Genomic DNA, 15,000 nt, shown 5'->3' with positions numbered 1-15,000 from the left:
GTAAGTATTGTGGTGCAAAGATGTCCCAGCCTACAAATCGATTCTATAGACTTAAGATAAAAACTTTGTTTGGCACAGATCTTCGCAAAACAATCCGCTATTATCATTTAAATATATTTTTCAATGAAAATGACAATAATTATGCTAAAATTATCATTCCCTCCAATACCCTGAATCACTGAAATAATCCCAATGAGATAGTTTTTTTCTGAATGGATCAGCCCTAAAAAAATGTAAACATTTCACATTTTGCTCAACAACTTCAGGCTATTTAAGAGACACTAATAATACTGGACAATCATCTTTAAAATACTCAATGGAGAAACCAATTCACTGGAGTAAAGGTCATTTATACACCTGTTATGAATGTGTTTTTTTAATGTGTTTTATTTTAAATACATATTTGAGACACAAGACATGCTGATGAAAAGCTTGTTAAGTGTGTGGAAAATTAAATTCAAATATATTTTTTCAATATTATCTGTTTACTGTCGTGTGTGTGTGTGTGTGTGTGTGTGTGTCTGCGCAATCATCTCCACACCCATATACAGTATATAAAACCAAAACATGTCTTTAAGCTTCAACTCATCTCACAGCACCTGCTGAGCAGCTAGCAGGAAAACCCAAACACAACTGGGACAGACTGCTTTGCACACACACACACACACACACACACACACACACACACACACACACACACACACACACACATATACATGAATAAATAAAGAAAACATATTAATGAGTGTTTACACAAACACACATGTCCGTCATAAACCCACACTAACACAGCATGAATAGCCATCAATAAATAATTACACTCTTCATTAGATGCTGCAGGTCAGCAGTTTGTGGGTGTGCTGCAGAGGCCAGCGCAGGTTTGTGTAGCGGGAAGAAGACGCTAGCTTTTTGACCCAGTTAAGCATCTATAGAAGGTATGCATTAGAATTTCAGCACATTGTGTTCCCTCTGAGCAGATTGTTTGGTGGACTCATGGAGGATATTTGACACAGAGATGAGCATAGTTTAGGCTTTAGTGATTTGTTGCACAACTTAACCATGTCTAAATCCAGCATTCTTGACAGATAAGAGCTGTTCATTTCAAGATGTGACACTCTAATACTGAGGTTTTTTAAACTGCAGTATCATGGTCCATGTTTCTGCTCAGCGACAACTCAGAAATCTCTGTCAGACTACTGGTGAGGTCCAACTCATACAGATTTAAGGCTAAGCAGCCACAAGCTCCAAAATACTGCCAAATCCATAACAAGCTGAAACTCTCATGAGCCTAAAGCAGCCATTAATCCACTTTGTCAAGAGTGAGAGTTAACAATGAACACCACTGTGCAGTAAATTTAGTTCACAGGAACCATTCATTCTGTGTTGAATCTGAGAAATTCCCCTATTGAGAATTCACTATAAATGATGAAGATTTCACAGCATGGTGGGCACCATGTGATTCAGCCTGAGGTGGGAACTATCACAAGACAAAAACATATGGGGAGGTGATTGAGCAGTAGTCATTAAAATGCCTCAAGGTGTGTCATATTTTGCAGTGTCATGCATCAAAATGTCTCAAGAGGCAGGAGTGAAAACTGCACCTCATCAAAAAGTCTTTCCCTCAATGGGCTGTATTCTAGACAGCATTTGACAGCAATTCACGCTGGCGCAGCATGTATTTATCACTGCACTGCCAGACAAATTCATCTTTACAAGTCAGTTAGTCTCCCACTGAGTCATAAAAACTTGATTTCTTGAAAACACGGGAGGAATTCTTCCCGTGGCCCGAGATAACAGTCTCTGTTTTCAGGGTTGTTTCACCCGTTCAAGAAACTAGTCAATATCTGGAAAAATAAGGCACATCAAGATATGCCAGATGTTAAACACCTCTTATTTTCTAGGCTTATCAGGCTCCATTCTGGAAGAGACAAAGATTGTGGATATTTGCTTATATTCTACTGATGATCTTACTTTAGATTTCACCAATAGTTTAGACAACAATTACAATTATACTGAAAGAGTCTGGATCTGAAACACTCACAGTATCATAAATTATAGTCATAGAAGCACAGAAGTCTCCTGGATCATTTAAATATGCACTACCTGTTCAGCACCAAACAGGAGACATATCTTTTACTAGGAAAAAATAGGATCTAAAGAGCCAGATGTTCCCTTCAGGAGTTGGTGGAGAACAAACAGAGCTACAAGTAGAGTGATGTGAGGAGGTAACTGTTGGCCATAATACATTTATAAAATCATATTAGTCAATGTCAGGGTTCCATTTACAGCTTGTTGTTGGGCTGAAAATCAACTATTACCTCTTTAACAATACATATGTATGTACCACTTAATATCTGAGAAATAATGTTTTTTTTTTTGTCATTGCAAATTACTGTGAAGCATGAATCAGAGGGGTAATATATTCAGTCATTGCAAAGGGGAGCAAACACTGAACCCGTCTGCTAAATCTATCCAAAATTAGCCAAGATTCTGTTCATTTTAAGCAGCTAAACGTTTTATTGGGTTTCCACAAAGTGTAGTCTTTGGCCTCAGCTCGCGGACAACGTTGCACACAACAGAATCTTGAGATTACATTTGTGTCCACACAGACCTGAACCTTTGATACATTTTTCCAAAGCACCAGCTTTTACTAACACAGTTGCTCATCTTTTGCACCGATGATTCAACCAGGACAGTTTCATACTCATCCAACTCAACTGGAAGTCCTCCAACTGCAAGTCACAAAACATCGCCTTGGCTAAAAATGAATGGGAGTTTTAATTACGGTAGCCTGAACGCCTGAATTAGCTTCCCGCCCCCCCCCACTCTGAAAGACTGTATCTAAATATGTACTAGCTAGAGTTAGGGTCTACCTAAGTCACTGTAAGGTCACTGTGAACCAGATAACTTTGCTATAACAAATATTAAAGAAGTATTAGTGTGCATGATGCAAGCAGAGCCATTAAGGATATTCCTCACCAGAGGGATCAAAACATGATGCAATGTGGGTGATCCATCCACTGAGGCACAAGCTAACAGTAATGAGACTGAACATACAATGGAGAGATAGAAGGAGAATGAAGCACACACACACACACACACACACACACACACACACACACACACACACACACACACACACACACACACACACACACACACACACACACACACACACACAGGAAGACAGAATACAAAATGCCACAGAAATAGACTATAATCCTGGCCAGCAGTGATCAACACTGATAAATATTAATAAACACTATAATGCTTGGAGAAAAATAGAGACAGAGTGAGAGAGGGGGGGCAGTAACAAAAGAGTCTTCTTGCTCTCTGTCATTGCAGCCAACACACACACACTTTTCTTATTATCAGCCCATTTTGTTTGTTTCCTCTGTTGTTTTGTCCCTCTTCTTTGGAGGCCAGGATAAGAGGTGGACACACACACACACACAGAGAGAAGTATATAGAGAGCTGCAGAAAAACGGGAGATAAAGTGAGTCCTAAGCACACACACGTATACACACAGAGGATTGTATCTCCCTCTCTCTGTCTGAATCAGTCTCATTAGTCATGCTGAGGCTGTAGCGTTGCTGGTCGGCCTGCTTACAGAGCTGTAGAGCTGGACGGCAGCCCGCCGCAGCCAGCGAAGGTCACCCACCACTCGCTTTAACTCCCAGAAGACTCAACACTGGCCTCTTTCTGATAATGAGTGGACATAAAGATGTAGGGGGAGAGACCTACATTTTGGGCCACACCCATCATGGTGTGGAGCTGTGGGAGAAAAAAGGCTAACCAAAAAAAGCACCTGGGATGACTCACAGAAACCTGCTGGTGCCATGTATCCTGCAACCATGTCATAACATGGGCAAAGACTTCAAGACACTGCGAATAGCAACCTTGAAGAGGACAAAATAATGTTCAGCATTAAATCTGTACTGGCTGGCCCATTCACAGTTTAGGGCTGTCCGATTAGAAAGGCTGTGCTCAACATGTGTATGACGTACTTATATTCCTAGTTCACTAAGTTATGACTCAGAGGTTAGACGGACTGAGTCTGTCGGGTTCTTGGGGTTAACATTCACTTTTCTGCTAGATGTTAAAGCAGGCCTTACAGATCGGGTCATTGTCCATCTGCCTGCCCACATTTCTGTCCATTCCACTTGCTTCATCCCATTTCTCCTCTGTGTTTTCACCCCAGTCACAGTTTTTTATCCATTTTCTCTCAAACAATATGTTCATTCTGGCATTACTGACTACAAGGCAAACATCAGACCAAGCAAAATGATCCCAAGATGCGACAGGACATTGTAGCACAGATGCAAGATGCCCGTCTTGTCGGCAAAGTATCTCTCGTGTTTTGTGGGTTTCATATATGTTACATTACAATCTACAGGTTATACAGTCCTCTGTGCTTAAGCAGAGGTGCTGAATCTCAACTCAAATCATTGCAGTGATCGTCAAGGACTGAAACATCATACTTTCTCTCTGAATTATACTTCCTGAGCTTTGACAGGAAAGTTGGAATTGGACCTGAACTGAATTCTGACCATAAAGTCCCACCTTTTAGTCGCTATAAACCGGATACAAGTGGTCAATGAAATCTACTGGCATATGAATGCGAGAGTTATATAAAACATTTGTAAAGAAGTTGAAAAGTTTGACATCTTTTAGAATTCAAAAAATCATATATATAGATCTTCACGCAGTGCTGAAAGAAGTGCTGTACACCTTGATGAAGTTCGATAGCCTTCGAGTGAAGCTGAGTGTTGACTGACTGACCCGACCTTGTCCCTTGAAATGAGCCGATATGAAAGTTTCCACATGACACTAGCACAGAAAGGCCTGTCACGGCTCTAGTTAGGAAACGCTCAACATGGCAGTACGAGATGATGAATTCATCACAGCGACGTCCCAGAGCGAGCTCAGCTGACACGACCTTGATCGATCGCAGGCAGAACGACAGATGGCCATAAAGGACAATCATGTAACTGTACGCTCATTAGCATAATCTCATGCATATACAGTAGTACACTTTATACTACAAGGCCCTGTGGGCCTGTGACAGAGATGCAATGTTGTTATCGTCTTGACGTGACAATTGAAGAACATTTAATTAGCGAATATAACAAGCTGGCTGTCATTCGGTTATTTGAGAAATCATATTGTCAGTTGGACTTTCTTCCATTCAACATGAAAGCATGCACCACTAACGTATGTCTTACATTCTGCAGCGCAATATGAGTGGGAGGGCCTGCACCAATGCAGCATGATAGACAAGCGATAGAGGGATCATCCCTTAATAGAATAACTACAGGTTTGATCTCTGCAGCTGCCATCTGGGAAGTCAAAGCAGAACAAAGAACCTGCAAGCTCATTCTAACTCCCTGGTCATAATTGCACCAGCGGTCTGACACATTGTATACACTGTAATGAGAGAAAACGTCCACTTTTGTGCTTCTTGAAATTCTGCCTGTCAGTAGAACTTTTTACATTAAAAGCTTCTTTTGAGGTTTTTGAAATGACACTATGAATGTCTGTCATCATATTTATGACATCATGACTCTCAAAAATGTTTTATCTTGTTATTGTGGTTATATAAATGGAATTTATGGTGCTGTTATTAAAAGGTGTGTGCGGCAAGCAGGAGATCAAATCGTTTTTGACTGCAGTGAAAATGTTGTTTTTAAAAGGCTTTACTGCAAAGAAATATGGATTGAAGCAGAATATTTTGTTAGATGAAAGATGTGAGTTTTGGAAATGATAACATCTTTTTTTTTCAATACATTTGGACTTCAAAACGCTCTGAAGTTCTTGGAAATGTTTGGATCACAGGAGTCGGAAACAATCTTACCACTGGAATTTAATTCTACAAATAGAATAATACTTATAATATCAGTGTAGCCTAAACTTTAACTGCAACTGTGCAGAAATACCAGCTTTAAACAGAATGAATAGACAAGCAAAAAAAAGAAAGAAAGAAAGAAGCCGTGCAGCATTCAAATGTTGATTTAGGATTTAAATGTCAACGTCATGAATGAAGCTTCAAACTATTCGTTAAAGCCCGAGTAGAGTTCTTCTTAATACTTTAAGTCTATCAACAACTAGCCATCAATCAACTAGCTATCAACTAAGAGTCTCCAGCCTCTGTGAGGCAGAGTGGTACTTTCCTCTTCCTTCATCCCAATAATTCTTCTGATTTCCCACTCTTCCTCACTTGTACCTTTCTTCTTCAGCACTGCCCTCTATCTACATATTCCCTTTCTACCAATCCATCGCCCCAATCCTCCGGTAAAACAAACAAATCCCACTTTCTTTCATTCCCTGTCGCTCTCCTCTTTCACTGGCATCATCGGTTCCCTCCACATTGTATTTTCAGATCACATCCAGGCACTGGCTTTACGCAATAAGTCACTCTACACCTCATCACTCAGTGGAGAGTCAAGGAGAGGGCAGAGAGAGAGATGGAGAAAGAGCAAAGGCTTGAGAGAGAGAGAGAGAGAGAGAGAGAGAGAGAGAGAGAGAGAGAGAGAGAGAGAGAGAGAGAGAGAGAGAGAGAGAGAGAGAGAGAGAGAGAGAGATAGGGAAGAGGCTGAAGAGGAGCAAATGGAGCAAGAATGTAAAAATGAGGGAGGTTAAAGGTTAAAAATTAAAAGCAAAGAAAAGAGGTCAGAGAGAGGAGTTTAGGGAGGGAAATAAAGAGAAGCAAAGCAAGTAAGTTTAGATAAAAGAAGGAGCAGAGGGAAATTAGGGTTAGCAAAATGAAAGAAATCTTTATGCAAAGGATGGGGTGGCAGAGAGTGAAAGAAAGAAGAGGTGGCGAAAGAGAGGTGGAGAGTAGACCAGAGATTTATGGCAGGCTGTTATGGAGCACCGTCTGAATAACAGAAGGTGAGACCAGGTGAATTATTCATGAGGATACAGGGCCGTGTGTGTGTGACATGTGAGTGACACACACTCACACAATGTCTCTCATGCACCCTTAGGCCAGCTCATCTATGAAGAAAAAGAAAAGGCAAGCCACCCGCAACCTGTGGACAGTCTGAAATACTCTGAAACAAATGAACGGGCTAGGAGACGGCTGTCCTGTCCTCAGGCTGAATGAGCAATCTCATTCAACTGTGGAGACATTTTAACAATATTATATTCATTTGTGGTATGTCCGTGGTAACTACTTCTCAACCACTACTTGACAATCAGACATCAATATACTTATACTCTAAGCATCAACCTACGCTCTCCGCTATTCTCCCATAGTGCTATAATGCTGGATTGGAAAAACCTGAGACAGCATTTACTCTATGTGACACTAAATGTGCAATCCCACCCACACGTTGGCTGCTTTGGACCAAACCAGAATGGAAAATATTACTTTGTTGCATTTAGGAATTTGTCAAGATTCATACTTTCCACTTACAGGTTAACAAAAAAACCTCAACGTTTTGGTGACCTGCCATCCTGCCAGGGTGGATAGTTTGGCTTTGGTGGTGGCATTATTATTCAATTTTCATAATAATGTTTGAATTCACCCAAACATTGCCTTTAGGGGTGTTTCCCGTATAGTTTGGCATCAAATCTGTTCTTTCAACTGAGAAAATTACCCAGCAGTTCTCTAAGAACCGCAGAGTTATCTGCACTTTCAGCCCTCACGGTGCAATTATTTGAAACCACACAACATCATAATTCTCACCTACGTAGACAAACTGAATTAATGGTGTAAATGCTTCAAAGCTAGACAGTACCTCCCCAGACATGCTTAATATGAACACACCCAAAACCCATCACCACTAAAATGTTTTTGGCAAGGTTCAAGGTAAGGACAAGCTGTCCAACCCAACCTTATTCCGGGAACTAGAAACTGTACTTGAAACCTAAAGTGATGTGAACTAGCCTATTCTGTGTTTTCCAATTACAAACAAACACATGCACACACAACCACAAGCCAAAACAAGCATTTTCATGATCATACTGCTGATCACAAAAATACTTCTGGGAGCTACAGCATCAAACACTCACCGAGTTGATGCAGGCCAGCTCCTTGTTGAGCAGCCAGGGCAGGGAGAGTTTCCCCTCTCCTCTGTAGCACGACTGAATCCTCTCTTTAATCTTCTCCTTTATACGTTTCATTGTGAACAGACACAAAGCCGACTCCTTGGGCGGCTTGGCTCTGTTCTTCTGACCCTGCGCGAATACAGTGAACAAAACCTCCTCATGCTCTTCAATACCAAGTGAACGCGCCAACCGGGTCCCTGGCCGGGCCAAATAAGCATCCTGAACCAAGCGGTACTCCACTCCGTCCTTGGTGCAGCCAATGGGGAACTCAACGTAGGAGTAGAACTTAGGATCGTCAACACATAGCCGGACAATTTTAGACGTGAAGAACTGTTCACTGCTTGCATCTGGTGAGGTGAGCTGGGTGTCGAGCTGTAAGGTAAGATAATACACAAACTGCTCACTGTTGAAGCCATAGATGTAGTAGATGTCAAATGCCGGAAACTTAGAGAGCGTGTCTGAGGGAATCTTCAGCTGCGAGGAGACAAACTCGTCCTGGTAGACGAAGCTGAACATGTCAGCGTTCTCCTCGTTGGACATCAACTTGCGGCTTGACAGTGTTGGGAAATACTCAGATTTCCCGTCGATGGGAGTCCCGACAAAAAGTTTCCCACCTCCGCCAAAAAGATCTGGGGAAATCACGACACCCGACATGGTGCCTGCCTCTGCAACGCTGGATAGATAATGCTCTTTACGGTGGTGGGGCTCTCCGAGCTTGAACAAATCATCCAGACGCAGGAACTGGCATATTCCCTGGGAAGTACTCCCACAGGCAATTAAGCGGTTGTGGGCAGCATCAAGTAGCAGGAGTTTATTGACATTCGAGGTCTGCACCAGCTCGTGGGGGCAGGACTGGACACCAGGCGGAGGGTAACAGCGAGGGTTGTCTGTGACTGGGCCAGTCACATGGCTTCGTAGCTTAGTCAGGTTACTCGACAGCTTGTAGATCCAGTTGACAGCGCCCAGGTAAACCTCGCCCGTTTTGTTGTGAACCACCAAATGTGTGAGACCTCCTTCCGGTGGGAAGAAGGAGAGGAGGTGAGAGGAGGAAGAGGAGGAAGGAGAGGAGGTGGAGGGCAAGGACAGGGAAAGGGAGAGGAGAAGGAAGAGGACGGGGAGGATGAGAAGAGGTGGTTTGGAGTGGGAGGACATGGTGGTAAGGGGAGGGGAGGTGTGAGCGAGTTGGTGTGTATTTTTGAGGGTGTAATCCTCTTCAGGGTCAGTCGGTAACTTTTAGGATTGCAGGGTATGATGATACAAAAGAAGAGTTTCCAAGAGAGTTCCTCTTTCTTTTTTTTTCCTCGGCTGTTTTTATAACCTCATCTCCTGATCTTCAGCCTCGTCCGCCACCAGCCCTGAGAAAGAGAAAAAAACACAATCTTAGCAAATACAGATGTCAATACATTCATGGACTTGTGTTTAGCACTTACAGAGAACTGACAAAAAGGATTCATTTGTTTTTATCGAAATGACACAACACTAAATATTCGCCCACAGACTCAGAGGCCTCGATGCTTAAGTCCAAAAAAACAAATGAGGGCACTACCGGCTTTGCTTTATTGACTTCTCGACGCTTGGCTCGCACCACTCTGGAGTTCATCTTTTAAAAGAAGACAGGGCTAAACATTGCACCATTGCGTATTGATTGTCTGGAGGTATTAAAGGATCCAGCAGACGGAGTGTTCATACACACACAAAAATACATATACACAAAAATGCAACCTGTGACAAAAAGTCTATGCAACATGCAGATGTTCTTTTACACAGTACATGCATACAGTACATATAAAATAGGACACCTGCACAAGGGGTGAACCACTGATGTGCAGCATTGTGATAGCAGATAAACATCCATAAATTACAAGAAGGGCTGCAGGGAGAATCCTATAATATATTACAACAGAGCAGAGAAATACAAGCACCTTTCTTCCAAAAAAAAGAAAAGGGAGAGAACTGCTCCAACACGATAAAACGGGAGAGACAATGAGAGGGAGAGAGAAGTGAAAGCTCTTTGGCTTCATACCAGTTCAATAATAAGGCAGTGGGGGGGAAATGTAAGGAAAAAAGACAGGGATATGGACCATCCATCTATTTTCCATCCACCCACTTCCTATATCCACCTTTCGAGGTTCAGAGTCACTATCGGCTGGGGCCGATCCCTGAATGCACTGGGGGACAGATAAAGTATTTGGAGTTCTAATGCAAAAGCAACATGGCTGCGATGCATGCTTGGACTGGGGGGCACAGCAAAGTAAATCAGTCAACGTTACACAAATGCTTGTGGTGTTTGTCACAGGAGAGCTGAACCATTTGGCAAAAGACTGCGACCATGGTAACACAATTACCCGAGAATTCTGGGAAATGCTGCAGGAGTTTGTGGATCATGTCCTGGTTGTGAAAAAAACGACACAGCTATCTACGTACAAAGTCATTTTGTTTTGACAAAACTGATCCACCTCTACTGGTTGGCAAGCTTAGAAGCTACCAGTCTAGGTAAGCTTCTTTTTCTCTGTGTAACTTTTTCACTATGGAGTGGCTCAACTAAGGATGTAACGGTAGAGATGGATACCATGGCCATGCTGGGTATAAATTGATAAATGTTCTACTGTATAATATGGTTGTACTGCAAACATACAGCATGTGCTCTCACATCAAAAGTACTAACTCTTCAAAAAAAGTGACACAAGAAATGACCGATAATTCCCAGATGTAACATTTTGAAAACTTTCTCAGAGCCTAAAACATCATCTCAGTGTCCCTATACTGTATCTATAGAGATAGAACAATTACATGAACGCACACACTTCTCGGGCCACACACAGGGCACCTGTTGAGTAACCTTTATTGGAAGGATCACGCACCATCTTAGAACAAGAGTATCCAGTTCTCACAATATATCCATGGGGTCAACCTTGAGAAGAAGATATTTACAGATGCCACCTGATGCATGAAATCTGTCCAACAATCTTCTTTCTTTGGCACAGAAACAAAATAGTGGTTCAAAAGGCTACTATCATTAGCAATGAGAATACATAACCGCACACTATCCAACGTTCTTTTCATTAGTTCATTAGTTTAGTCTCGGCTAAATAAAGAGCACAAGGCAATGGCTTGTTTGATAATGGAGTTTGGTTAGCTAACTATTCTCGTCTCTTATTTCTGCTGCTGTTTCTCATTCCTCCCTTTCATTACATTCCTCTCTCTCTCCCTCTCAGACACTTCACTTCTTGTCAATAGTGTCTTTCATCTGCAGCCCAGCCATGATTACAGTGGCCCAGATGATGATGCCTGTCCTGTCAGGACAATACAGCTACTGTTAGCATCTCAGACACACACACACAAATGCACAACATGTGAACATACAACACACTTGTACAGTATATGAGGATTTTTACACACTCTCACAGATCCCAGTGACTTCACCAGAGCTCAGCACATCTGACATAATTGACATTAAACAGACCTGCCCACACACTCTCATGCACCACCCATTAACAACAGAACACCAAAAGAAGTAGAGGACATTTCTTCAACACCAGAAGAAGAGGAAATGTAACTCACGATACTAAATGACATGTTAAGATGGCTATTTTTGCAGCATTCTCATCTCACCTTCTCTGATGTAAATTCTATAAATAAATGAAAAGTAAGCAGCACTCATAGAATCAGTGGACATATAGCTTTAGGAGCCAGTGGAGCTGAGAGCTGATGATGTCGGGAGCTGTTTGACTAAACTGGGACAAAGAGATGAGAGGAAACGAGGAACTGAAAAACAAGTTTCTGATTTTAAAGGTTTTGCTTAAATGTCTGAATTAGATCAAAAGAGAAAGATGGGTGAGTTTACGGACGAGAGATTTGGTTTGAAAAGTGTGGACAAGAAAAAAACAGATAGAAAAATGAGACAGAATGTTCTAAGGTAACACAAACAGTCCTGCAATTCAAGTTATAATTGTGTGTGTGTTTTTAAATCAAGAAAATCTTGAATTACCGCGCATTGACTTGTGTGTGTGTGTCAGGGCCATCCTGAAGCCCACCTGCCACATCAGATGAAGCTGTTGAGGCGCTCAGGTCTGTCCCGTGCTGATTTATTGCTGTTGGCACATCGATTGCACACACAGCCACAGACCTTAGCTAAACACTTAGGCAAATTTATACACACCACTTCTTTAGCACGGAGCTCACATCCATACCTGAGTCTGTGTCTATGTGCATGTGTGTGTGTGAATCCTGCATCTTAGTCAATCTTATTTACTACACAGACACGCGACCAAAAACATTGGCCCGCATGTAAATTGTGTGTACACAAAGCAAATATAGTGTACAAATCTTACAAAATATTTATACTATCTTCCATTTTAAACACATTTCCTCCGGATAAAGAAGAAACATTGGGGACATGAGCTGAATTGACCTACTTGGTAGCTTCACCTGCATAAATGACCCTGTCGATAAAAGCAAGACCTTTGTTATCCCCCAAATAACCAGCAGCCATGGCTTAAAGGCACTAATGAATCTGAACCTTGGGCTTTGTAACAGCACTCAGGGTTTACACCTCATGCTAAAAGTTCAAGCTCTTTAACAAGTTATTTGAATTTTAACCTTGTGTGCTGCCGACCTTTCAAAAGCCTTCGCAGTCAGTTTGCAAGTCCATGTTTTAACAAGAAGCTTGTACATGGAGAAATCTTTGGACTTAAAAATGAATGTGTATTGGCTTTTCTTCAGCTTTGAGCTGCATCCAGCCCAACGATTGCTGATCATGTGAGGCCTCTACAGGCTCCACACATGATCAGCAGTATGAGCCGTGTTGACTGCAAGGTGGGGCACAGAGCACAGTGCAGAGGCAAAGTATAGCGCTAACTTACCTCTGCTGCTAAAACACCTAGTTAGTTAATCAATTAGCGTTGTGATAATTGGTAGTTGTTTCAGGAATTTAAGCAGAAGGCCAGGAAACAGCATGTTCAATGCAGCAACAGGTTAAAGATGCCATGTATACATTAGATTTTATTTACTTTACTTTCAATAGTTTCCATATGTGAAACTCCCTTATCTTGTGTTTACAGACGACATTACGCTACTTTGAGTTTTTGACCTCTGGTAGTGAGTGTTGGGGAGTAACTACATGTAACGGTGTTACGTAATTAAATTACAAAATAAATGTAATTGTAATCTGTTAAATGTACAGAGAAAATGTATTAATCAAAATGTTGACGATTAGAAAGTAGTTATTTTTGGTAATATATGCTATATGTAGCATGTAAAATTCTGATGATTTGCATCTTTTCACCGTACAGTAATACCTTCTCTGGCACATTTCCGGACAACGCGGGTCTCCACATCCAGACAGGCTTTGTTCCTTTGGCAGCATGCGCTCACCTTTTGAGCGTTGTTTTTGATTGTTCTCTTGCACTGCTTCTTGTCTGCCAATCAAATCAATTTATCCAAGCAACCCGAGTCTGCCACGCCTGCGGCCAGCTGACACAGTGAGTAAGTAAGATAAAAACAATGCTGGATTTAAAATAACAAAGAAATCGGCTTTGAAAATGCTTAGATGCAGCAAAACAGACGTCTCAAAGTATGCATACAGAATTTGATCTGATCAATGCATGTCTCAACTCCAGGCTTCTAGCAACAGATGGTAACAAAGTTAAAGTTACAGCACAGGTCGGATGAGGACAGCGGAGAAGGAGATTTGAGAAAGGGGGCAGGAGGCGGGCAGGAGGCGGACACACACTGTGAACGTGAGGAGATTTCTATTCGAAATCCATTTTCCAAAAGGCGTAATATTGACAAGTGCTAATTCTGCAGACTGTAGTCGACTCACACCCTCCTCTCATCGCTTTTAACAGATAGCCAGAGATAAGACGAGACAAGGAGGAAGGGAGAGGGTGAGGATATTACATTGAATTCAAATAAATTGAAAGGAAACACAGACGGGTATACAAACTGCAAAAAAAGACCTTGTTTCTAGCATTGTATTTATACATGCATCTGCCAGTAAAGTGAAACAGGCTGCTTGTTGCTAATTAACACCAAACTGGTTTAAACTTAACACAAGTGTCATTTTCTTCTGATACATGGGAGGGATTGTAAACTGTGCCTTGTTTCAAGATACTGGCAAAGAAAATAAGAAACGTTCATTTGGTGTAACAAACCCTTTCAGAGTCATCATCTCTGAGCAATTTGACATGAAGCCATTCATGACTGAGATGCAAGTGCAGCACTTCTAAGTGGGAACAAAGTATTTGGTAAAATGGATGATTTGTGTGTCTAGACGATGAGACTTGACCTCAGCGCACTGTTCATCGCTTTATATTTAACGCATTGTTTCATTCAGTATTTCTACACATACAGACCTTTCATCTGAATTCTTTCTATTTGTGAGGTGAATTTAAACCCATACCAGGTTTCAACTGTCACAGGACGGTGCCTTTTAATTGCATTTAGTCATGTTTTATCTGTTGTGGAATAATAATTGGACGACACTGATGACAATATGCCATGTCGTCTAAATTAATTGGACCCCCATGCCTCTACTTGTGTGTGAATCTAATGAAATAAAAGTGTTTGTGTTTTGTGTGAGGCTGAAGGAATAAACAGAATGTGTGTCTCTGTACAGTGTCCTCTGTGTGTGTGTGTGTGTACACACAGTGGTTCAATTACAGTCTACGTACACGGACAGCTGCATGCACACACACAATTCCTTGTGGTTAAACACAGACTGATACACACACGGTTTTCTTCTCAACAATAATAAGGATTAGCAGAAAGGCAGACGACACGATGATTTCACTTCACTCATTGAGAATATTCAAACACACACTCGCAGGGAAACAGTTGCTTACACACTGTAGGAACATGCAAATACATGAATGCATACTTGTAAAACACACAGACACACACCCACCCAGATACTGTGTACATCCATATGCATGGAAACGCAAACGCAAA

At 41.6% G+C, this 15,000-nt stretch overlaps 1 protein-coding gene across 1 annotated transcript in view; it reads right to left on the bottom strand.

Moving 5' to 3' along the window:
* Positions 1-15,000, bottom strand: part of LOC115010484 (plexin-A1-like) — a 224,802-nt gene that overhangs the window by 181,604 nt on the left and 28,198 nt on the right. The window contains 1 exon segment of the mRNA XM_029435054.1: positions 8,017-9,407. Within this exon segment, the coding sequence (XP_029290914.1) occupies positions 8,017-9,204 (1,188 nt within the window). The 5' untranslated portion in view covers positions 9,205-9,407.

Source organism: Cottoperca gobio, chromosome 7 (genome assembly GCF_900634415.1).
Source record: "Cottoperca gobio chromosome 7, fCotGob3.1, whole genome shotgun sequence".
Taxonomy (NCBI): Eukaryota; Metazoa; Chordata; class Actinopteri; order Perciformes; family Bovichtidae; genus Cottoperca; species Cottoperca gobio.
Note: the sequence above shows the minus strand (reverse complement) of the source record. Positions and strands in the feature narration are given on the sequence as shown.